General features: G+C 47.7%; 1 protein-coding gene across 1 annotated transcript in view; it reads right to left on the bottom strand.

The window, feature by feature from the left end:
- The window catches only part of TGFBR2 (transforming growth factor beta receptor 2), a 54,275-nt gene extending 37,705 nt beyond the window's left edge, over nt 1–16,570 (bottom strand). Inside the window, exon 1 of the mRNA XM_072940913.1 lies at nt 16,067–16,570. Coding sequence (XP_072797014.1) covers nt 16,067–16,160 — 94 coding nt within the window. The 5' untranslated portion in view covers nt 16,161–16,570. The remainder of the gene's footprint in view (nt 1–16,066) is intronic.
- Between the last annotated feature and the right edge of the window lie 8,229 nt (nt 16,571–24,799).

Raw genomic sequence — 24,799 nt, 5'->3', positions numbered from 1 at the left:
AGAAGGGCTTTTTTTTTTTTTAAGGTAGCAACTATTAGAGAATCAGAAAAATAGGCACGTGGAATGAAATGTTGGCTTCAACTGAGCAAGAAGTTTGGTCTGAATATCAGTTTCCGGTGAGATCGGGCTTGTCAATTATTAATTTCTCTGCGGAGGCTTTTCCCCACCTGTCTTCCCAAATCTGCCACAGCATCCGCGCGCATGCCCCGTGCCGGAAAGGTTTTTCAATTAGAGTTTAAGGAAGGATGTGAAGATGACGGTCCAAGAAGAAGATTCCCATATTTGTGATCTGGAAAAGGGCCGGAAATACTCCTGCACTCAGGGGAGATACTCCGTTAAATGGTGAGTCCAAAAAGCTTGGTTTCTGGCCACCAAGTAACCCGGGTGGGGACCAGGATGAGAGATGCTGCGGGGGCGGACGGGGGCGAGGGCGGGCCCACAGGTGTATTCTGCTTGGCTTAAACTCTTTTCAAAATGTGAGCCAAGTTTTCCAATTAGGATATTTCACACGAAAAGCTGGATTTCCAACTCCACTTAAGAAAATAAAATATTTGGCAACCGTGTCATTATCCCATGACAACAGTTAGCTGGAGGTGAGGGGTGGTGGCACAAGCACCCCTACCTTTGCCCCATCCCTGTCACTCCCCGCTGCCCGGCCCCCGCGGCCATCTGAATGTTTACCATTAATGAGTATTTGACACATCTATTCGATTGTCTCTTCCAACTTTAGAGGTTCAGTTGGACTGTAAAAACTCGTGATTCACTAATCTGGATATTTTTCCAATATGCATTTGCTTCTTGAATATGCATACTCAAACTTAGGTTCAAGAAAAAGGAAAACTTTCTACTTTAGAAATCAGATCTGCATAGGATGATGATAATAATGATGATGATAATAAAAATAATAATAAAATGAGGGTTTGACACACACAGGTGGGGAGGCAATGAGGCACCTTAAGATTATGGAATTCTAACCGGCTGAAATAAGGTTCCGTGGCTTTCTTTCTCAGGGACACTTGAATTCACAGCTGATGAGAGAACTGGAGAAAAATACTAGCAACATTTTACTATGTTTTTAAAGCACCTAGTCAAGACGGGTTCTGTGCCACTGAGATATATGGGAAGCAATATTCCTTAACTTCTCCTTGAGGCCACTGACTCTCGTAAAACTTCACGATGGGCTACTACCCGAGTAGTCCTGGAGGAGAATTCCCAGCCAGCTGCAGGGAAGGTTCTGGACAGACGGTGAGCTCCCAGGTAATCACTCAGCCCTCCTCTGAACAAAGACTGGGCTGAACCCCATGCTCTTTAAGACCCGTTTCGTTTCGGAAAATATTCTCAATTCCAATTCCACCGCCGCCCAAAGTCATGAAAGCTGAATAATTCAGACCCGTCCCAGCCCTGACCGGGCAGCCCAAGTTAAACAGGAGGTGCTATGCTGCAGTTTGTAAGAAAACGATTCGATTTTTTTTTTCTCTACTCACTGAGAAATCCACTCTTTGCAGCTTCTCAGCATGCTGTTTAAGTACCACCCTACCCCCGACCCGTGAACACCCAGATTTAAACCCGATCACTGCAGTTGACCAGTCTTGCAAGAACAAAACAGTGTCATCTGTGCCTCACGAGGTTGGAAGGAAGGAAAATTATGTCAGGTGACGGAGGGTCACTTTCCACTCAGCCCCTAGAGGCATTTCCTCTAACTTCACGGGGCGTGTGGAGGAAATTCTGATTTAGAGCAGAGATTTTTACTGTAGCCATGGAAAGCAATGACCTTCCACATTAGACACATGTGTGTTGACGCCAAAGCCATTCTCTGGGCTCAGGTGAATGTAATAATGACAGTAATGTTAGCAGGTATGGTTACACAAAAGCATCCTTTTGCTCCGTCGATGTCTGGATGATGTGTCATGACAAACGGTCATGAAAGATGGGTTGGGTGGTTCTCATTCTCCAGAGGAGAGAATGTTTAAGGAACTCGCCGAAGTTGGCAGGCAGAGGCTGTAGGCTCCATGAGGGCAGGACTGTTCTGTCTGTTCTGTTCCGGGACGGACAGCCTCAGCCCAGGGCCGGCCACATTAAAATAGGAGCTCAATAAATGCCTTCCCACCTCGGCAGAGGCCACAACTCAGAATCAAGCTCCTGCCATCTATTTACGGTGGGTTCTCCCCAAAATGCAAACTAAGGAAAAGAAATACAGTCAATTTTAAGGAAATGGAAGTAGAAAGCATGCAGAGTGTGGTCTCAGCCTCATGTCAACAGGGATCCATTTCCAGAAGGGCTGGGAGAGGCTCTGACTGGGCTAGCAGCAGCCTAGCCACCTTCTTCTCGTTGGCATCAGATGATGGACGAAAAGGCATGCTCAGATTCACTCTGGTGTCTTAGACAACACCGCATGCTCTGAAACCTCCCCCTTCATGCTGGTTCAAGCGGAGGAAGTGGAACAAAAGAGAAGCAAGTGTCAAGCTTTGTTCGGGCTTCAAGAAAGGACAACAAAGGGTAGGAAATCTGAAACGAAATCTGAGAATCTGCCCTTAGACGGGGCAGCTGTGCGTGTTTTGTCCCAGCATGGTGGGAGGAGAAAGGGAGGTGGTCTCTGCCCTTCCTGGACATCACTCAGGGCTGTCAGGACCTCACTGTTACTTGCAGGAGGCAGCCCAGAGGGCTCCGGGGAGCTAAGTCGCTGTGAGCGGTATGATGCCATCTTCTGAGGAGTGGAAAGTCAGTGGCGCTCCCCCGGGCCTGACAGCCCCACTGACGCCGGCGAGAAGAGAAAGCGGCGTTGGCATGATGCAGCTGCCTGCTTGTCAACAGGCTGCGGCAGCGTCACGACAGATCCCAGCCGTCTTTTTAATCCAGAAAAACGAGAACCGCAAAGTCCCGGAGTTGCGCGCCTTCTCGCTTTGTACTGGAATCCAGCCGGCCGCCTCCACCGATGAGCAGGGGTCACATGAGCAAACTGAAATTCCATTCCCCACTGGGGCCAAGGGTGGAATACGTAACTTCAGCTTTGAAAGGTTCTGCATTACCTGCCACTAGGAAGACAAACTACAACACTTTCTGGTTCTTTTTTATGCATTCTTTTTAGGGGGGAGGTAATTAAGTGTATCGATTTATTTCTTTAAATGGAGGTACTGGGGATTGAACCCAGGACCTCGTACATGTTAGGCATGCACTCTACCATGGAGCTATACCCTCCCCCACTTTTTTTTTTAAGTGTGGGGGGTAATTAGGTTTACTTAGTATTTATTTATTCTTAGAGGAGGTACTGGGGACTGAACCCAGGACCTCATGCATGCTAAGCGTGCGCTCTACCACTTGAGCTACACCCTCCTCTGCTTTCTGGTTCTTAAGAAGACTTCTTGGGCAAGTTCCTCAAGGCAGCGAACTTTTGCCCCCTCCCCTCCACACAAATAATCTCATAAAACCTCCCCAGCGATGGAGGGAAGGCCAAGATGTGTAAAAACGCTGACGGCCCCGGAGGTGATTGAGAAAGCACATTCTGACTCTGCATTTCTGTCTCTTAGCCATCTCAGGCTAATATTTTTACCAACACCAATGGGGGTGGAGACTGGCTCTGTTTCTTTGGAGTCCAACATAAAATAGATATGTGTCTATCCTTGTAAAAAGAAGGAAGCAAAGATGAGAGACGGGGATGTGGGTGGGCTTTGCAATGGCTTTAAGATGTCATGCCCCTATTTATAATGTGCCAGCAACTCGAGAATTAAGCCTAAGCTACATGCGCTGGTATTCAGGGCTCCCAGAACCTGACTCCCTTGCTGCTGAACAAACCCCTGGTCAGAAACCCTTCGGTATGTTAACTCCTTCAGCCTTCCCCACCCCCAGCATTTCTACCTCCCCACAGGATCTAACCTCGCTAGGCCAAGGGACCACCCCCAAGGGGGCCCGCCCAGGCCCCAGGAAGAGTTCAGTATCTCTGCCAGCAGCCTGAGGTTGACTGTGACCAGGAGAAGGACTCAGAGCATGGCCTCTCCAAGGACGCCCGGTGCCCGGCGCTGTCCACAAGCAGGGGCCCCAGGGCGCTTAGCAGGCTGATGGCCCACGGGGCTGCGGTCAGGAGAGCTGGAGCCCGGCCTCTGTGTGGTCGGTAGGCATACATCGCAGGCAGGCATCTTTCCAGCTCCCCTCCGATTCCTTGAAGCGAGTGCAGAAGTCTAACCTTGGCTAACAAGCGGTCAGTGGTACCCTGGAGTCGTGTCCAGCCTTTCAGAACCAAGTCAGCCGTTCCTTCCTTTGAAGAGTCTCCGACCTCCATCCTGACCCACAGCACTGTTCTCCTTCGGCCTTGACTTTTAAGCGTCTTGATTGTGAGGTGGGCTTTTACAGAGGCCTGGATCTACCCTGCTCTGCAGGTGAGCTTCCAGAAGTAAAGGGATTTTGATTCTCCTGCAAATAGTACCTAAAAGATGACAATGTCTTTGCTGGAGGACATCAAGGGAGTACCCTGGTCAGATTCTCCATCTGTAACCCACCTGGGTTAGGTTACGGAGCGTTTTTCAACCTGGATTCTGCAGGAGAATCACCTGGGGATCTTTTGAAACAATATCTGATGCCAAGGCCCTACCCCCAGGGCAAATGAATCAGAACTCTTATGGATTTGGCTCAGGCATTGGGATTGTTTTGAAAACTCCCTGAATGATTCTAATGGCAGCCAGACTTAAAAATAAATACCATTCAAGAAGGACTGATTCTATATGGAGTGAAGAATTGGGGTTAGAGATGGGGGCCTGAGTACCGGACAGAGGTGGGCAGGCCTGCAAGCCGTGGTTCTCACCTTCGCCTGCTGTTGGGAAGATCAAAGACTGCATTATAACTGAACCTTATTATAAGTGTACACAGGTAGGGTCAAGTCCAACCCAAGTCATCTTATGTGACTCATAAGAAATGGTTCTGGGATGAGGCAGGGATCATAAACAGAAATGGCTCCAAGGCATTAGGTTATTTTGCACATTCTTCCAGAAAGACCATTTTGAGATTAATTTTTTAAGTACAGATTTTACAAGTTCCTATCATTTTAAAGGGTGGAAATCCTCTGCCAATCACCGGGGGGACAATAAACTGAAAGGAAGGTCTGTTTGAAAGATCTGAGCCGCAGGTTTCCTGTGAACGCTGAATTTCTAAAGTGTTTTGACCCCGTGAAGCAAGATGAATAGTAAGTTCAAGGAGACAAATGTGAGAAAGTGTATCTCCCTTCAGATAAACTGGCCCAGAAGTTAACAAGATACACAGTTCCTTCGGTCAGAGTTAACGGTCGTAGATAAGCTTTTCCTTCAGAAAAGCACAAAGCTAAGCAGATAAAAACACGCAGAAAAAGGGTTCGTTGTAAGTCAACACATCCCTGCAACTTAATTTCTCTTCCTGTTCTTTGTGATATTTTTATTTTTTATTCGATTAAACCCAAATATATATTCAGCACCATCTAGATACCAGGTCCCAGAGAAGACCATTTCTGAAACGTTCAAAATTTGACTATTTTCCTTAGTACCATTACATTTGCCTTAAGAGGAATCAGTATGTAAGAATTACAAGTTTTTAAAGGATTATATAAAAGGTAGTACTCCAGAGGATTTACTGTAAAATCCCCTTTAAAGAGAAAGTGCATAAAAAGGTAACCCTGAAATGTATTGCAGTTTGAAGATCATCTCTCCAATTACAATATAAATCCATGAACCCAGTCGTTATTTACAGAAGCTCATCCGTTCTAGGAAACATGTGTGGATGACTGTGGATGGATGCGGTGCAGGAGAAAGAGGTCCCTGTGACGGATGGCGATGAGGTGCCGCTTTAATGCATTTCCTTAACCAAAATGAAGTAAAACAACATCACAACTCAACTTCTCCTTTCAGGTGGTGGGGAAGCAACACTTATGCAGAGCAAGCTGCAGAAGGCTGGACCAGACACGAGCTGTGTGTGCTGCCAGCCTGAACCCAGCGTCCTCTCCTCGGGGTCATCCTTCACTGCATCCTTTGACGATGCCACAGTCACCAGAGCGGACCTGGCGACTCCTCAGGGTATAACTTCTATCATAGCAAAGCACTTTGACTAAGGATTCGAAGTCCACATGACTCATGTTCTGCCCATCAAAGCAAGTTTGTTCTGCCCTCCCTCCGGATTGACGTTGGTCTTGTCTTTTCTTTTTTCTTTTTGGGAAAGGTTTATTTATTTAGTTACTTTTGGAGGAGGTACTGGGGATTGAACCCAGGACCTTGTGCACGCTAAGCACACGCTCTACCACTTGAGCTATACCCTCCCCCCAGATGTTCATCTTTAAGAAGGACATCCCAGATGGTCCTTGACCTCTGAGCCTGTCTGGGGAAGATGCGTCCTTCCTCTTTAATGACGCCCATGCCCCTGACTGTATTTGGCATCTCAGAGCTCTGGGAAGGAGCAAACCTACAGGACTGGAGTGAGTGCCACCGGCTTTTAGAAATGGCGACGTCTCACTGTGACAGTGGTGACATAACCCTCAGGAAAGGCAGACCGCACGGTATTAAAAAGAGAAACTGTCCCCACAAGAGAAGGGGAAAGAAATGACTCATGACACAGGCCGAACTCCAGTAAGACTGGTGGACCAAAACCCTCAGAGAGATGGCTCACAGGCAGGAATTCTCCTAAACGTGGCTTCTCAGGTTCGAGGCAAAGAACAAGGCCTCTGATGTCAACCCCTCCATCCCCGCTTCTACAGTTCAGCTACAGAAACGGAAAAGCATGACTGGACCTGAGTTTTGATCTTATATTTACTTAGAAAGTAAGCAGTGACAGAATACAGTGGCTGAAAGTGGCCGAGCGATGAAGACAAATTGGTGACACTCTGTGGTGCCCCATGTGGTTTCGTCTTTCTGGGTCTCCAGCCCCACGTCCGTCCAATGGGACAACTACACCCACCTCAGAGGGCTGTTTCCGAGGTGCCACGTGCCACGCAAGTGAGCGTGTTCCACAGGTCACGACGCCCTCTATTAAAAGATGACTGTAACCACACGTGGTCAATGTATCTTCTTCAAAGTGATCAGACGAGATGTTTCCCACTGGTCCTCTCCCCCTGTCAGTCTTACTGACAGTGCAGTTACTCCGATCATTTCTGTTTTCTGTTTCCCTGGCACTGGTTTTCCATCTGCCTCGACAAGTCAGCGAGTGACTATTCTTCCAGCGTTTGCTGTGCTTTTGATTTTCATGGAACAGCTGTTTGAACAATGAAAGATGTTTTCTATGTCCCCAGGAGACCGGCACCAAAGAGGGCTGTGGGCAGAAAGGTTCACTGAAATCAGGCCCTCCCACTGCACCCAAGCCCACAGTGTCCTGAGGCGTATGTGGTTACCAACCAGCACCGCCCTCAACCACACACTCCCATCCCCAGGTTTTCTCATAACTCCAAGGCCCTTTGCCGTGAAAGAGCCAAGGACCAACCAGGACTGCATCTCTGGTCACCCGATGTGACTCGGGAAGAGGGTGTAAGAGAAGTGACGCCGGACTGATCAGACTTTGCCAAGATTTTTCAGGGGCTTCCTCCGAAAACTCTCCTGAACATAAATTACTTTAGACTACGGGTTATAATGAAAACAGTACGTGGTATCAGAGGTCAGGGATTGTTTGGGGCTTCCTTTTCCAGAATTTAAAGATAAGTGTTTAAATAAAGACATACAGGGAAGAACAGAACTGTTTTGACGGGCAGATCACCAGGCATCTAGCATCCAGTCCACTGCCGGACTCCACATAAGTTACAGGCTTAGAGCAGATGGGGTGAAAGGTGATTGTGGCTCCAAGAGTTATTCCACAAGTTGATATTGAACTTAAGAAATTAGATTCCCTCCTGTGCCTTGAAGATACTATATGCATCTCATTTATAAACTGGTAACAGGAAACACTCGTGAGTTTGGCAAAATGCTTCTCTAAGTGCTGAATAAATGTAAGTGATTATATAATTGCCACAAACATCCTCACCAACAGCCTCATCGAAATCTTGGAAGACTGATGTTCTCAGCAGTTTTGAAAGCTAACCGATGGCACATCAAATGAAAACCCATTCTATTTGTAGTAAGTGCCACAGGATATTGACACACACATTTATTCTTTGACCTCCTTTTACCCCATCGATACAGCAGATAGGGCATAGCTAGTCCACACCTATGTGATTTTATGAAGTCCGAGGTTGCTCCAGAATTTCCATTGAGAAGGGTTCATGGGTGATGACTCAGCTGGAAGGGAGGCAGGAGACGCGTCTGGAAGCTACGCCGGTCCAGGAACCACACGCGCGCCGGTGCCCGGAACGCACCTCAACCCTGGCCGGCCCTGCTGGGGCCTGTGGAGACCACGAGGATGGAGGGCCCCCTAAGCATAGGAGATGGTTTCCGTCCAGCAGGTAGAAGGCCTTCAGCCCCTCTCCACTGCACCAGCACCCCTCCACTCAACCGCCCCTTCTCCAAGCTTTCCAACACAGGAAATAACCTATGAGTCACAAAATGAAAGGCAGGACTGGTAAGAAAAAAAAAAGGTCCTAAGGCAGATGGCTCGATTTACTTTATGACTTTTTCTGGGCTCGACAGTCATCACAGGTTGGGCCCTCTACACAAGAGTCCCACAAGGTGATAAATGAATCAAAGGCAGACTGATGGATGGAAAAACAACAGCCGGCAACACCCACGGATGGCAGCTCCCCCAAATTCACAGAAGCTAAAGGCTGAAGCCCGAGAGAGGAACCCTCTACTTGTAAAGAGCAATCAGACCGTTTGCAGTTTCCCACAAGCCCGTGGTTCTCTCAAACAACACTCCAGGTGGTTATAAATAACCCAGTCACTTGATGACACACTTGGTGGAAAGGTAGGCAGTCTACCAAAAAAAAAAAAAAAACCCACCTCATTACCCCCATGTAGGATTTCCAAGCAGGGTCCCTGGCCTTTAGCAATCATGAGCATGCTAAGTGCCAGGGGAAAGCAGACGGATGGCTCTCCTGCAACGAGCTTTCCTTCCAGGAAGGGAGTTAAAATACACACACATCCATCCCCAGGCAGCTTCCAACCATGGCCATCGGAGAGAGAGCCGGGGACAAACACGGCAAATCTGACTGCACACCCAACAGAAGAAGTGGGGTTCAGCCAGGCCTTCTTTCAAAGGAGCGAAGGTGCTGGAGCCCATGAGGAGAGAATGAGAAAGCTTCAAGAAGCAGAGCGGTCGCAGGACAGAAAAGATGAGTGGAACCAGGGCCTGAGACAGGCACCAGGGCAGAACCGGGGCTGGGGGAGAGGCTGGCCTCCTCCAGACATGCAGTCATCAAAGCGATGCTCGGTCCCATCTGTGCTTCCCAGGAGCCAGGGATGCAGTCCCGACCTCAGAAGGGACTCGAGGACCATGCAGTCACCTGGGATCCAGGGAGAGGGTCCAGGGAAGGGTTTCTAGCAGGGGCCGCCTATCCAACATAACATCTGGCGGGCGGTTAACTGACAGCAGTGTATGTGTGTGGAAGAGGAAAGGGGGCAAGGGGTGTCCATGGGCAGAAACCAACGAGGAGATCCTTACAGATGACAGAAAAGAAGAGTTCAGACTTGCACTGCGGTAGCATAATTTCAGAGCAAAAATGAAAGCAAATGGTTATGCATTTCCTGTAACGAGGTTCCTATTATAAATAAGGTCTGATTAAGAGAGTCTAGGTTTTAAGATTTTAAATTTCTTCTGATAAATAAGTTGGGATTTGATGGAACAGGAAGCAGTGTGAGACGTCGGTTGCAGTGGAAAGTTTTTTCTGGTTTTTTGTTTTTTTGGTTTTTTTGCCAAGTATAGTTAGGATGTCAAAAAAAAAAAAACCCAAAAAACCCTTTCCACAGACCCTAGTATTACTGGAGCAAATGCTGAAAATACACACCTGACTCTGTATTTCCCTTCAAAGACATTCGTGTTTGTTCTGCCAAACCCCTGGCCCCCTAAAATGCACCGTTTTGACAATGCTATACCTTTGAGAGGCTCATAAGGCCTTTTCACTTCTTTGCACTGTTCTGATATCCTTGTTTCCTTAAAAAGGCTTGAGAAGGCCATGGATCACTCAAAATATTTACCATCGTAGGAGAAAACATGCAGATAAATTTCACCTTGCCTCGTGTTGTCAACACACAGAGGAAATGCAACCGAGGCCCTGGGAAATGTTTAAAAAAAAAAAGTGTCTAAGTGAAATCGGAGAGAAGTTGAATGAATAGAGCCACAGTTTCCTGCAGGAAAATACAAGCCACGAAAAACTGAATTTCCCCAAGGAAATACAACACTACGATTACAGACAAACCCTTAGCTTTCTCATTAATGAGCAATCTCTCTAGCCCAGGGAAAATACGATACAGTCAACAAAAACTTATTCTGTGGCACTGGTAAAGCCCACATGATATAGGTCACAAGGTTACAAGTTATAAATCAGGCCAGCAAAGTGCTCAGTAAAATGGGTTTTATCCTTCTCCTTTGATGGACAAACACATCTTCATAACGTCTGCAAGATCAAGTTCAACTTTCAAACTCCTGAACCGCTCAGAGTCCAGCCCTAGCACTGGATGGTGTGGGAAAATGTGGTCCCAGGTCTGTCCAACGACTTAACCCTCCTCTTTCCACTGCCTGCTCTCTCTGGCATCAAGAGGAACCTTGTGAGAGGTGTACAGACATCCAAGTTTTAACCCTCACACCCCACACACCCCCTCACAGCTGTCCCTTTGCCCCCCCGGCTCAGGCCCCCAGACCAGTGGCTATGAAGGCCCTCAGGAAGATGGGCCCCAAGATCCTAACAGGCTGGTCCACCAAGGCCACCTTAATGGTGAACTTCGGGTTCCCAGTACCTGAAACGTCATCTAGAAAAGGGGGAGGACTCTGGACTCAGAGGCCCACAGTCTCCTCACCCCACAGACAGGGGCCTGGTCAGAGAATAAAAGCAGCGCCCTCTAAAACCCAAGCCAGAGGCTCCATTTGCCTGTATACTAGACCCACCTTTCAGCTGAGCTGAAGAAACTGGGGGGGGCGGGGATAGAAAAAATACATCAGAAAACAGAAAACATATATAAAATAAAGAGCAGCGTGTCCTGACAGCAGGCAGCCTCTCCAGGTACAAACTCACCCATCACAGGCACCTGCCCTGCGCTAAATCCACCCTAATGATCCAAAGCTTTGGTCCTGCCAACAACACACAGACACTAGGGAGCCCTAAGGGCCTGAGCAGAGATGCTACGTTGACCACAGGCGAGGAGACAGTTGCTTCGTGTTCACGGCCAAGACCTAAAAGTAAAAGGCAAGTCCCTTTGGGAGGAGAAGAGTATTAACCACCTAGACGCTTTCCAGTGCGTTGGACCTCAAAAGTCAAACCACCCCTCTTTGTTATGCTGGATAAAGTCTACTTTTTCTGTCCTCACCAGCAGTAGTCTGAAGTCTGTGCACAGATCCTGGTCCTGCACGCCTGGAATCTGGGGTGGACAATACACATCTCTAAAGACTGCGGGTCCAAATGCTATAAACGGCCAAAGCTCGGGTCACCCGCGGTGGGTCCCGCCACCAAGACCCCACTGTCAGACTAGGCACAGTAGAGATTGCCTGGGCAGAGAGACCACCCCATCTGGATTTTCTGTAGTACACCGACATTCAGATCAGAGGCAGACTGTGCAAGCAAAGCACATCCTGATCTCAGGGGCACTGGATGGATGCTGGATGGTTAAAGTTCCCCCTTTCTGTATGTGATTCCCCTTTATCCATGTTCTGTGGAAATCAGCTACATCATGCCATGCAGTAGCCAGGAAGTACGTTTCTTCTTCGCCCTCTTTTAAACTGTTTCGGGTGGTTTGCATCACACCTAAATAGTACCCACGCGGCTCGTCAGCAGACAGCGGCTGCCCCAGGGCTGCACTTCCCTTAGACCAACCCTGCTTCACTGCTTATAAACCAAAACAGAAGACCCTGATGAAAAAAGAAACTTCAAAGCTAAATTTAGATTTCAGCATTTCATTTTTTAATGACACAGCCTTTGAGAAGGGGGGGGGGAAGCAAAATCAGTATTTATTGGAAATTGGAAGTCTTTGGCAAACCTTTTAAAAAGTTTTGCCAATGGCTCTGAATGTCCTCCACTAACTCAAAATGTTATTGTATAACTCAAAATGCTTCAAGGGGCTGGATGAAAACGTCTAGCAGCTTTCCACCTTGTTTGTCAGAGGTCGAAGCATCGTTTTCCATAGCTCATCGGGATAAAAGAACCAATTACATAGTATAAAACAGCCAAATTGCCTATTGAGATCAGAGCCAAAACTATTCTCCCTGAAAGTACAGATTCTACCATTCAGACCAAATGCCCAATATATAGTGACTGCCTGGTGGCTAAAAGGCTCCACTGGGTGGGACCACCTCCAGGAGGGTGAAGTCGAGGCTCAGCTCAGCATCTCCTGGGCAATAAGTGATGTGCCAGGCGCCGGGGGAGACCCTGGAGACAGAGAAATGAGTCAGACAAACCCATTGCCTTTGAGAAAATTAAAGGCCTAACGGGCAAGAGTCATGTAAAGATACCATTCCGCCTTGCTATTGTTAACAAGCCAAAAGAGAGGCCTGGGGAGGGAACCTTCAGCGCCCCCCAGGGCATTCAAAGCAGGTTTTCTTGAGAAGATGACCCTTAAGTGAAGACTCAGAACATGAGTTTAAATGATCCCAGTAGCAGGAGTTCCACGCAGACAGCAGCACGGACAAGGCACAGCTGCCCAAACCCCCAGGGTGAGCACGCAGGGTGAGGGGTCTGGACCAGAAAGTGTGCATGTGAGGCTGAAGAATCAGTCACTGGGGGCCTTGTTAGGGCTGGTTAAGGAGTTAGTAATAATAGTGGACACTGATATTTACTGAACATACACTACCTTTAATATGTGGGCAAGATGCTAAGCACTTTGAAGCATTATTTGATTTAATCCTCACCCTAACACCTTAATCCCCATTTCACAGATGAGGGCCCTGAGGGGCAGGGAAGCAAAGAAGCTGTAACAGTCTACACAGCCAGGAAGCAGAGATGGGTCTGGAACCCAGGATGGCCTGAATCCACAGTGTGTCCCCTTCCCTCTTCTACCTCCATCCAGGCTCCCTCAAAGGAAAGACTGGATGGACACACTGGACCGATCTTGCCGGCTACAGGATGGAGAAGTGAGGTGGCCCAACTGGGGGCCTAGAACAAGGTAGGTATAGAAAAGATCAATGGAAACACATGTGCAGAGGGACAGTGGGGGACTGGGAGGAAACAGCACGCACCCCCTCCCCCGACAGCAAACTCAGCAACAGAGTGGGCTTCTGACAAAGGGGTCCAGGGTCCCTAGTGCTTCCAAGCACATAGGGTTAAAATCTGCATCCTTCCCTCTGCCTCAACACGCTCCCACATGTTAGACTCAGTGCAAAGACTTGTTCACTTGGATGCTGTCTCCAGGTCTAAGCCTCCTGCCTGGTGATGCTCTAAACATACTGTGGAAAAGGAAGAATGAGTGACGGCCACTTTTTGCAGTGGCACCAATGAAGTGTCAGTCTTTTTTTTTCCTTGAATTTTCTTGTTTAGTCTTTTTGGGGGGGGGAGGGTAATTAGTTTTGTTTATTTTAATGAAGGTACTGTGGATTGAACCCAGGGCCTCGTGCATGCTAAGCACACACTCTACCGCTGAGCTATACCCTCCTCCCCTCTTGAACTATCATTCTTAATTGCAAAAATAGACAGTTAAAAAAAAAGAAAAGATTTAAAAACTGTGCTGATAACTGAAATAGAGAACATTTTGCAGGTGTGCTGACTCCACAGACAGCAAGGAGGACTCATCATTTCAAGGTGGGGCGCTGCCTTGGAAAAAAAGCCAGGAATCCAAACATGGTGAGTGTCTGATACCAACCATAACTGGTTGCAAATAAGATGTCAGTCATGGAAGTGGCCCAAAGGTAAAAACGTGCTTTCTGGGAGCGAAAGCAAACAGACCAAAGACCACATTGTAGGCCCAGTGATTTCCAGTCTCTGACCCCGACAAAATCAGCAGTGATTTGGGGAAAGAAGTTTTATCTGTCTGACACTTTTAACAACATTGAGTCCTCAACGAGAATCTCTTGTGAGGCGTCTGCAAAGTAAAAGCCGTATTTTTCAGATCTGAAGAGTTTTCAGACATTACAGTTCTCCCCCAAAGAATAATTACTTAATTTGGGGCACTTAGGAAGAGTGAACCTACTGAGTCAAAAACAAAAACTAAAAAACTTTTAAGTCTGTATCGTAGTGAAGTTTGCTCTTGCACTCAAATCCTTTGCCCACGTGTCAATATACTAAACTAAATGGAAGATGGGTTTTTTAGGTAACGTAAGGGGTGGCTGTAAACAATCCTATTTCATACTCTTACCTTATCACACATTAGTTCAACCATTTTGAGGCTTTAATTCCATAAAAATATGAGATCTGTGGGGTTTGTAGCACTGTTTAAAAGCCTACATAAAAAGCCACTTGGCCTTTAAGCTAATTGTTTAAAAGTGTGTGTGTAGATGAACTGAAACTGAACTACTGAGTCTGGAATTTGCAACTCATAAATCTTATCCTTGTAAACAAAACCTAACAAAATCAGGGCCCACTAATTTCCTTCTTTCGTAATCTGAAACAAAAGTTGTAATGATTTTTAATGTACACAAAACTAAGGGTTTTTTTTAAACCCTTGCTTATTTATTAGCAAACTCTAACTCCGTTTTTAAGAGTTTGGGATATAGAGACAGTTGAACATTCTGGTACTGCAATGTAAGAAAACATCCAAGAAGAAAAAAAGAAAAGAAAACATTCAAGAAGGACACAGTGGGATTTTATTCAACTGAAGGACTCAAATTTGTGTTAGGATTTCTTGTTTACAAGAACGTTTCTTCCTCATTCCATTAAAAACGTCCATCTCCATGTCCCCTTCAACATAAAACATGATTTTAAAAAGCTCTCAGTCCACTTCAAGTACTCCGAAAGGTCCCATGGGGAACCTGGTGCCTATTTCTTCTAGACAAAAACCAAAGGTAAGTCCGCCCACGGCCCTCCAATGATGTGGGCTCTCAGAGCTTCCTCCTCTCATCCCAAAATCCTCTCCAAGTCACCAAAGGGGAGGAGAGGAGCAGAAGATGTCAAAGACGAAGGGAATGTAAACTTATCCAAATCTCACCACATCATCCCACAGATGAGGAGACTGAGGCCCACCACCGTCCAAACACTCAAGTTACCAGACCCCAGAGGCAAATACTCAGCTATGCAGATAAGAGCTGCAAAATTTCTAACTTTCAAGGTCTCAGGGGTTCGATATTTTCCATAACAAATCCTTAAGAGCTGAATTCCTGCCTTTTCCCCTCTCAAAACCCTCTAAAGGTCAAGATCAGGTGGGCAGGGGATCCACGGTTTTAACCCTTCCGTTTCCACCACACATGCCTGCAGAGACCCTTCCAGGCCGTAAGGCGGGGTTGTCCTGCTCCAGGCAGCCGTGCCCGGGGCCTGGCACCTGGCACCTAGCGGGCACTCAGTAAATACTCCGCTTCCACCTGACAAGCCCCACTCCCTGCTCCATCCACGCCAGTCGGCAGCGGAGCCAGACAACTTTCCTTTGGAAGCCGCTGCTTTTCTTGAAACTTTGGTACAGTAACTCCGGGCCAAGTCGCCGGCTCGGGGAGGCCTGTGGCCCTCGGCAGGAGCTGAGGAAGGGGTCCCCTGCCATTTCGAGGCGGCTGGGCCATCCCGGGTGGGGACCCAGGTGTGCCCGCCGCTTGGAGGCCGCTCGGGCCGCGGCTCCTGCCTGCGCGGATCACCGACTTCTCAAACTTCCCTTTCCGGGGGTGGGGGTGCCCGGGACGCGGCGGGCACTGCGCCTTTCCTGCCCGCACAAAGGGGGCCCCGCGCCCCCGGCCACTCTCCCGGAGACCTGCAAAGAAAAACGCACCCGTCCCCGCGTGGGGCAGGGGGCGCCGGGGCGCGGGGCCCGGGGCCACGTCCCGGCTTCCGCCCGCGCCCGCCGCCGGGGCCGACTGTCAAGCGCAAGCCCGGCCGGGACCCGCGGACCCCGGCGCCGCGCCGGGGCTAGGGGCCACTCACCCGACTTGGGAACGTGCGGCGGGATGGTGCTGGCGATGCGCGTCCACAGGACGACGTGCAGCAGCCACAGGCCCCCGAGCAGCCCCCGGCCCATGGCAGCCCCCGCCGCTCGGCATAGACCGGCCCGCGCGCGCCCGCGGCGCCTCCGCGCCGCGCCCTGGGGACCCCGCGCCGGGCGCCGGGCAGCGGTGCGGCCAGATGTGGCGCCGGCCGGCCGCGCGGAGGGGCCCCGGCGGCCGAGGGGAGCTGCGCGGGAGGCCGGCCCGGGCCCGGCGGGTGCGCGCGCGGCGTGTCGTCGGTCCCGGCGCGCGAGTGACTCACGACTTCACCCGGGCGCCGCGGGGGAAACAGGAAACTCCTCGCCAACAGCTGGGCAGGACCTCTCGCCGCCCCGGAGCCTTCTCCCTGGGCTCGGCTCCCAGCCCTCGCCCTCCCTCGCAGCTGCCAATCACGTCCCCGGGACCGGCCCCCCTCCGAGGACGGCGCTGGCAAACTTTCAGCGGCCCCTCGCCGCCCTCGCGAGTTCCTGACTATTTCCTGAGCGGAGGACGAAGCGCACGCGTTTGAGAAAGTCACCGAACCCCTGAACGTAGAAAGTGCCCGCGCTTCCCCCCGCACCCAAAGCAGCACCCTCCCTCCCCCCCTCCCTCCCGCGTATTCTTAGCGCCTCAGAGCAGTGTTGGCAAACGCCAAGTGGCGAGCCAGGCGTGGAGATGCTAAAACCTGAGTTGTGGGCGCGTTTTTTTCAAATAAAACGGTAAGTATTGCCCGCTTAAATCTTGGTTTCGGTTGTCCACACACACACACACACACACACACACCCCCACACCCCGTCCCGCGGTGAAATGTTTTTCTTACTGGAGGTGGAAATCCGGAAGTTTGTTCTCAGACTTGAATGTGCCTGTGGACCACCTGAAAGTCTTGCTAAAACGCGGATTCTGATTCAGAACCCAAGAAGCAGCATTTCTGAAGAGCTCAGGTGGAGCCCCAAAGCCCTTTCTTCCTGCGGGTGACTCAGTGAGCAGTTGTAAAGGATTAAGGCATCCCACGAGGATGATGGCGGGAAGTGTTACCTTCAGAGTGTATCAGGTACCACCGAAAGTGTGAAGGAGCCCCCTTTGCTCTTTCCTATGCGTCTTGGTCGGATAATGACTTAATGTGGGCACCCTACTTCCAGCCCCCAAAGACTTAGATTTTGTACAGCCCCGTGGTCAAGACATCTTCCAGCAGGTTACACAGTAAACTCCTTTATCTGAGAGAAAGCTTGTTTGCAGAGGCAGGTGGCCAGGCTTACTGGGAATAATGGCAAATAGCTCTCCCTGGAAACCCAACCCCTGCAGCCCTCCCAGTCCATCTAAGAGCTCTTCTGCTTGATCCTAGAACCTTAAGTCTTGTGATCATTGTCCCAACCCAGCGCTGACGCTTCCTCTGAATGGGTCCTTTAGGAAAAGACCACTTCCTAGTTCTTGAATTTAGGAGGCAGGAAGTGCGGTGAAATCACCAGGGCTGGGCATCTTCCTTCCCACCGACAGCCTTGCCAAAAGCCACTTGAGCGATGGAGGAAAGTTGAGTTCAGAATCTCTTTCTCGCCCTTTCCGCTACGGCCACTGCCCGTGCCATGGCCATGCCTCCTGCAGGATGTCTCCCAACGACTCATCCCCAGTCAGGACCCGTTTCCTAGGCCTTTCTAATCAATTTTGCAGATCAGAGCTAAAGTCAGCTTTTCAAATGCAACCCTGATTATACCAGCCCTTCTGTTAAAAATCATGTGATGGCTTCCTGCTGCTCTTGAGAAAGAAGACAGAGACCAGATCCTTTAACTGCCATCAGGCCCCCTCCTCTCTTGCAGCCTTCCCCTTGGGCTTCTCTTCTGCTGAGAGCCTGTCCAGATTTCTAGAAGGTACCCCTGGGTGCCTCCTGCACAGAGTCGTCCCCCAGGTAACTTCGCTGCCTCTGGCCTTCCTTGTCTCTTCACCCAGTGCACTCCTGGTCCCCCTTGGGTGAATCTGACTTCCTTGAAGGGCAAGCTTTCTCTGAATAGACATTTTATTATAGCTTCTCTTGGCACCATGTGCCTCTCCTTTATATACTTTCTACCGCTGTAGTTTTATAACAATCTGCGTCATTCTTCCCTTTCCCTTCTCCCAGCTGAAGTCCAAATTTCTTGAGGACAGAGATCTTTTCCTCTACTCACTTTTGTACCCCCAGGACCTAGCACATAGTAGGTGTTTACTAGATACTGGTTGGATGAATGAACGAAGGAGATAATCAAGATTTGGAAGAAAATTGTAGTTAATCATTCTCATTATTTAATAACTCAGGAAAAGGCATTCTATTACCTAATAAATGGAGATATACACAGACTAGATTTTAGCTGAGTATGATATCACTATGACTACCTTTTCTTCAAAGTGGAGAAGTATGTGGTTTGGCTTTGTTTTTCCTTTTTTTCTAAATACACCCAAGTTCCTCTGGGCAGTATACATACACTTTTTTACTCCCTAGAACACACCGAGGCAAATAAATGCCCAGTTGATACCAAAGGTCTTCTTTTCTATATTTACTGCAAAGACAGATGTGTTACATTGTTAGAGGCCAGGTGTGAGGTATTTGATTCCATGGTGGAATATTTAACTGAGGGACTCTGTCATCAGACAGGACTAATGTTGATTTTAATTTCGTTTGCTTTTAACATTTCTGATTTAATCCTCAATCTCCCGTGAAATTGAGAGTCTGAATTCAGCACTGCCAAGTGCAAACTCGGCTTTTAGAAAGCATCACAAAGAAATCAGAGACACGAAAACTCATGCAGATCGCAGTTTGACGAACAAATGGGAGGATTATTCCAGTTACTTTGGGGAAGGGGCTGAGATTCTCAGGAATCAGGCAACCGCCCACTTTTTGACCTTTTATGGTCAGCCTGGGAACTGTCATGGCACCTGTGGGAGTGCCATTCACCATGTTAATATTACAGTGAGCGTATAATGAAGCTCAAGGTTTACTGGGAGTCAAATCTCCCCCCATCTGGGGCCTCAGGGTCTACTGGGAGTTGACTCTTCCGCCATCTTGGTGTTATCTGCTGTGTCATTCCTTGAATGGCCATGCCCTGGCCCCTTCCTTCCTGTTTCATTGTGAAGCAGACCAGTAGTGAATTTGTGAGGGACACCCAGCCCTTCAGGTCATCCAGGATGCCAGCTCCTCCAGGAAACATTTTGTGGTTCCTCCAGCCTAGTGTGATCCCTTCACTCCCCGAGGAAAAACCCAGGAACATTTAACTTATTTAACCTATATTTTTATGTTTGTCCCATGCTGACGTGGAGTGTGCTATTGTTACTCACGTACTTTTTTGAAATTTTACCCCAGCAATTGCAAAGTCCTTGAAAACCCAGATTGTTTTTTCAACTTGAACGCCACTCCGTGCCCTACAGTATTTACTGTGTGTTTCTTGTCTTCGATGGAGGAAAAGTGAAAATCTCTTTCCCTAATCTATTTCCTTGTGTTCTATTCTGCACAGGTATTAATAGAAACTGCAGTTGGGCCACATGTTTACAGAAAGCACAAATAGTTGCTTTTGGAAAAAACCATAAGAACACACAGAGAAAAAGCTGCGTGAAGTCACAAGAAGAAGGCAGCCGTCTGCAAGACAAGTAGAGAGGCCTCAGGAGAAACCAGACCTGCTGACACCTTGACCTTGGACGTGCAGCCTCTGAAACGGTAAGAAGTAATTTCTGTTGTTTAAGCCGCGGAATCTGCGGTGTTTCGCCACGGCAGCCCCAGCAAACCAGCCCTCCGCCTTCTTGCGTGCCTATCTGGCGGTTCCTTCTTAGTATCTTTACAGGTTTGCTTTCTTCCACTCTTTGGTCAGTGCTTGTGCTCACCCACTGTGCTCTGTGCCTCCCTTCTCACTCCTCCTGGGGGCCACATCTGCTTCTGCGGCTTCACTGAGATATGATGATTCCAAATCTAATGGTCAAGCTTTGACTTTTCCCCTATGCTACAGTTTTTCCAATTGTCTACTCAGCTGTTTTCATGGATGTTCCCCTGGTACCACAGGCTCATTAAGCTAAAATCGGACTCCAGAATATCTGCCCCTGGGTACATTCCCCATATCAAAAAAAAAAAAAAGGCTCTGTCTCCAATGGGTAACCCAAGCCAGAAACATAAAAACCAGCTCCGAGTTTGCCTCTCTCTTACCCTCCAGAACTAACTAGGCATTTAGGATCTGTTGTTACTGAGTCCAGGTTCATACTGCTTACCACTCGACAGGCCAGTAAATTGGGAGACGAGGTGGTGGGGCAAGGATTAGCGACTTTATTCAGAAAGCCAGCAGACTGAGAAGTTGGGGGACTAATATCCCAGAGAACCATGTTCCCCACGTCAGAATTCAGGCTCCTTTTACACTAAAAAGGGGAGAAGATGTGGCTGTTGCAGACTTCTTGGTGCTGGCATCCTTTGTTCTTGCAGCTGTGTGAGGAGGTCCAGTCACAACATCCCTGTAAACCTCCAACCAGACAAATGCTGTTTTCTGTTCTGCAACTTTTTATCTCTATATGAATGCGAAAGTGTTATACCCTTAAAGGTCAGACCCTGAAGAATGAGCTGTCCTGTGTATTTCAGGCTCTAGGTGACATTCTTTTACAAAAGGTGCAGAACCAGCCTGACTCAGCACAGGCAGCAGCACAGAGGCAGAGCCAAAGGAACAGGTGTAGTATGGAGTCAGCTCTGTTCTTCCCTCTTACACAGTTACTTCCTGAATATCTGTTGAGTCTGCTTGTTCTCATGGCCAGCGCTGACGTTTTAGTGCTGTCTCTTGTTATTTCACGTAGTAATACATCAGTTTCCTGATCTTCATACCTAAGTCTCACCCTTCCTACTCCATCCTTCACGGCTGCCACAATGTTCCCCTCTAGAAATAACAACCACATTAAAAATGATCCAGTGGCTTCCCATTGCCTTCAGGCTATGATTTCAACCTACTCTTCATCCACTCACTCACTCAGTCAGCATCTGATTCTCTACTGTGACCCAAATACCGGGTTAAGCACTGAAGATATGAGGACTCAGAGAACGTAATCCGAGCCTTAACTAATGAAGGGCGTTCATTAGGCTTTGTTTATGACCTAACGTGAAACATAGATACGTAAACAGATAACATTGGTAAGTCTGCTAATAGGATTGTCACAATGGTGATGAGCTCCCGGTGCCAGGAAGCAGGCCCCAGAGGCCGTTAACCCAGCCTGAGAGTCAGAGAAGGCGGGGCGGGGGGGGGGGATGCCTTTTGAGCTGAATCTTGAAGGACGATCAGGTGAAGGCGGGAGGAAGGATGTTGTGGATACGCAGATCGGCAGCGTAAAGACAAGATGTGTGAGCTTGGAGTGGGTAAGAAAATGCACAGATTTCAGAAGGCCTGGAGTAGAAATTGGAGAGGATTTCAGATCGGGTGTTTTGGCTCCAGTTCAGCTTACCCCTCCCTGGAATTCATGGTCTTTGCCTGGTGTCTGTGTAGTTCCTCCCACTGGAATCAGGGTTCTCATTCAGCAAATACTAGCATGGGGGTCTTTATCGGGGTGGGTGAGAGATGAGGAGGATAATAGAGCTGTAACTTAGACTTAATAGAGTGTAAATGCTACATAAATAGCTGTAAATACAATGTAAATGCTATGTGAATAGTTGCTGGCAGCTTGGGAGAGTTCAAGTGTTGCTTTCTAGAACTTTCTGGAATTCTTTTCATGTCCTTTTCGTTTGTGATTGGTTGAAATCCTCAGGTGTGGGATCTGTGGATGCAGAGGGCCGACTGCACTTGCTTCCTTGGAGATGCTGTGCAACTTCACTCTCATTTTGACGTTATTTTTCAAGCTCCAAAATTATTCAACTGAGCAAATAGCTATTAACCAAATTACAAGACTTGAAAGTTAGAAACTTAATCAAACAGAAGTTATTACTTTCATGACAGTGAACTGTTCTAATTGTTCATTTCACAAAAGTACCAACTCACTTAACAGTACAAGTTCAATGGCTTGAAAAAAATATATATATATATATTTGAGTGAATTTATTTAGTTGGTGTCAGAGAAATGATGGTGACCATTTTAAGAGCTACATGAATTTATCCTTTGAATCCATGGTATTACACAGCTCTGAGCAGGTAATAGGCATGTGTGCTAATCAGAACCAATGAATATGGTGAGATTTTCTGGTAAAAACTTTGTAGTCTAGTTAAAAATAGGTATTTGGATGGTAATGGTAGCATTTAGGAAGTTTTATCAAAAGACTCTACTTTTTGCCACTATAAGCCATCTTTTTTTGCTGCTGTTTTTTTGTTTCATTTTGTTTAATGTAGGCGCTGGGGATGGAACCCAGGACCTCGTGAATGTTAAGCATGTGCTCACCACTGAGCTACACCTCCTGTCCCCTACCTGAGCCATCTCTTATCTTTGATCAACTCCAGAGGGTTTGTCACTTGACAGAAAGGAGGTCAGAAATGAATTCTCAGGGATGAAATAACTGGTGTGCAGGATTTGTACATTGGCTCGAAGGAGTGGAGCTCCGGGCCTAACCCAGTACCCCGTGTTCAGTCACTGTGGGAGCTTCTGACCCTTGATCTCAGATTAACTGAATTCTACTGCTAGAAAATTGTCGATTTCCTGGAGTGACTGTTTCCTGCAAAATACTTTCAGAATATCTGAAAGGACCCAGAGCAAAGTCTGCATCTTCCCACAGAGGAAGTCGATGCTGGCTTGTTAGTAAATGTTTGTGCATGGAGCAGAAGTCAGCCTGAGACCGTCTTTCTTTGCTCAGTGTTCCCTGGTAGGGGGGAGGTAGTTCTCGCCCCTTTCTAGCTCCCCTCATCTACCAGAGGTAACCAAATATTTGCCAATGACAAACTGGTCAGTTCCCGGCCGTGCTATAAACACAGAAACTTTAAATTAATGGCTAAGAACGATTGCAGAGACTGTTTCGAAATAAAACCCTTAGCCTGCGTGTATCGGGTGAAGAATTCCCAGTGTGCTACGTGCTCCTACATAATCATCTGGACAATCCTCGGAGGTTATTAATGATTAACATGCTGAATCATGGGGAAAGCATGAGCCCCTGGTGCTGCAGGCATTTCAAAGGGCTGCCTCCTTCCTGAGGTTGCCAGTGGACTCACTGGTTCCTGCCCGTTTAAAATTACCAAGGTAAATGCTTATCTCGAAGACTCAGTGACATTAAAGCCTCTGCCCTGTGGGGTCACGCCCCACCTAAAGGCTATCGGAATGCCACCAGTTCTATGGGATTTCACAGGAAGTCGTTCCCAGCGGCTGCCTTTGAAATTTATCATTAACCATTCTGTCTCCACGCACAAAACAAACTCCTGCAAAACAATGCAAACATTGAGCTCTTTTCGCAACACTTAATGTTCTGTTTGCCTGATTTACCTTTTATTATGGTCTGCTTTTTTCATCTCAGCCATCTACTCCCATGAACCGTCTCTGCCTCTTCTCTGGCGAACACCCATGTTCTCCAGGACATTTTTCTCTGACTAAGAAAACTAGATTATGGTTTTACTGCAGAACTTCTATAAGTTTTCAAATCAGGTCCTCTGCCTAAATACTTTTTCAGAAAGATAACAATTCTGTACAGAAAATTCTACTTCTGAGTGAAGGGTAGCGGCTTTAGTCAGACCTAAAAAATAATATTGGTGTAGCATTCTTCAATTGGCAAAGGGTTTCTTGTAAAAGCCACCTGATGGAAGGCAGGCAGGAATTATTACTAGAACTACCAAGGTAAATGCTTATCCATTCGACAGATGAAGAAATTGAGATTCCAAGATACCAGTGGCTTGTCCAAGGCTCCACATCTAGTCTGAGCCAGTGAGACAGGAGGGAAGGGGTCAGGGCACAGCCAATCAAGGAATGACACAGCAATTAGCACCAAGATGGCGGGAGATTCAACTCCCAGTAGACCTTGAGCTTCATTATATGCTCATTATAATACACTGCTCACACCTGGCTCCGGCTCTGGCCCCTTACCTCAAGCCCCACCTCAACCAAGGTGATAGCTGCCAGCACACGCTTGGGGAAGACATGACCCATGCTCCCTGCAGATCCAGCCCTCCCACCAAAGCCACTGGGCACATGCAGATTGTATAGGGACATTCCAAAGCAAGGATGCTCCTTCAAGATCAGATTTTCAATAACTGTTTCACCTAATTTCATAGAGTCAGGGAAAGTTAAATAAAATGAGAAGATAGAGAAATTTCTTTCAAATGAAAGAACAAGGGAAAAAAAAACCTCGGGGAAAAAACAGTAATGAAACAGATGATTTACCAGTTAGAGTTCAAAACATTAGTAGTTAGAATGCTAACTGAACTTGGGAAAAGAATAGATGAACACAGTGAAAATTTTAACAAGGAACTAGAAAATATGAAAAGAACCAGTCAGAACAATACAATACAATAAATGAAATTAGAAAAAAAATCTAGCAGGAATTAATAGCAGAATAGATGTACAGAGGAATGCATAAGTGTTCTGGAAGATAGAATTGGAAATTACCCAATCAGAACTGCAAAAAAGGAAAACAAATTTTAAAAATGAGGACAACTTAAGGAACTTCTGGACAACATCAAGCATACTTAAATTCACATGATGGGGGTCCCAGAAGAAGAAGAAAGAGAGAAAGGGGTTAAAAATATACTCGATGAAACTATGGCTGAAAACTTCCTAACCCTGAAGAAGGAAACACATATCCAGG

This window comes from Vicugna pacos, chromosome 17 (assembly GCF_048564905.1).
Source record: "Vicugna pacos chromosome 17, VicPac4, whole genome shotgun sequence".
Lineage (NCBI taxonomy): Eukaryota > Metazoa > Chordata > Mammalia > Artiodactyla > Camelidae > Vicugna > Vicugna pacos.
Note: the sequence above shows the minus strand (reverse complement) of the source record. Positions and strands in the feature narration are given on the sequence as shown.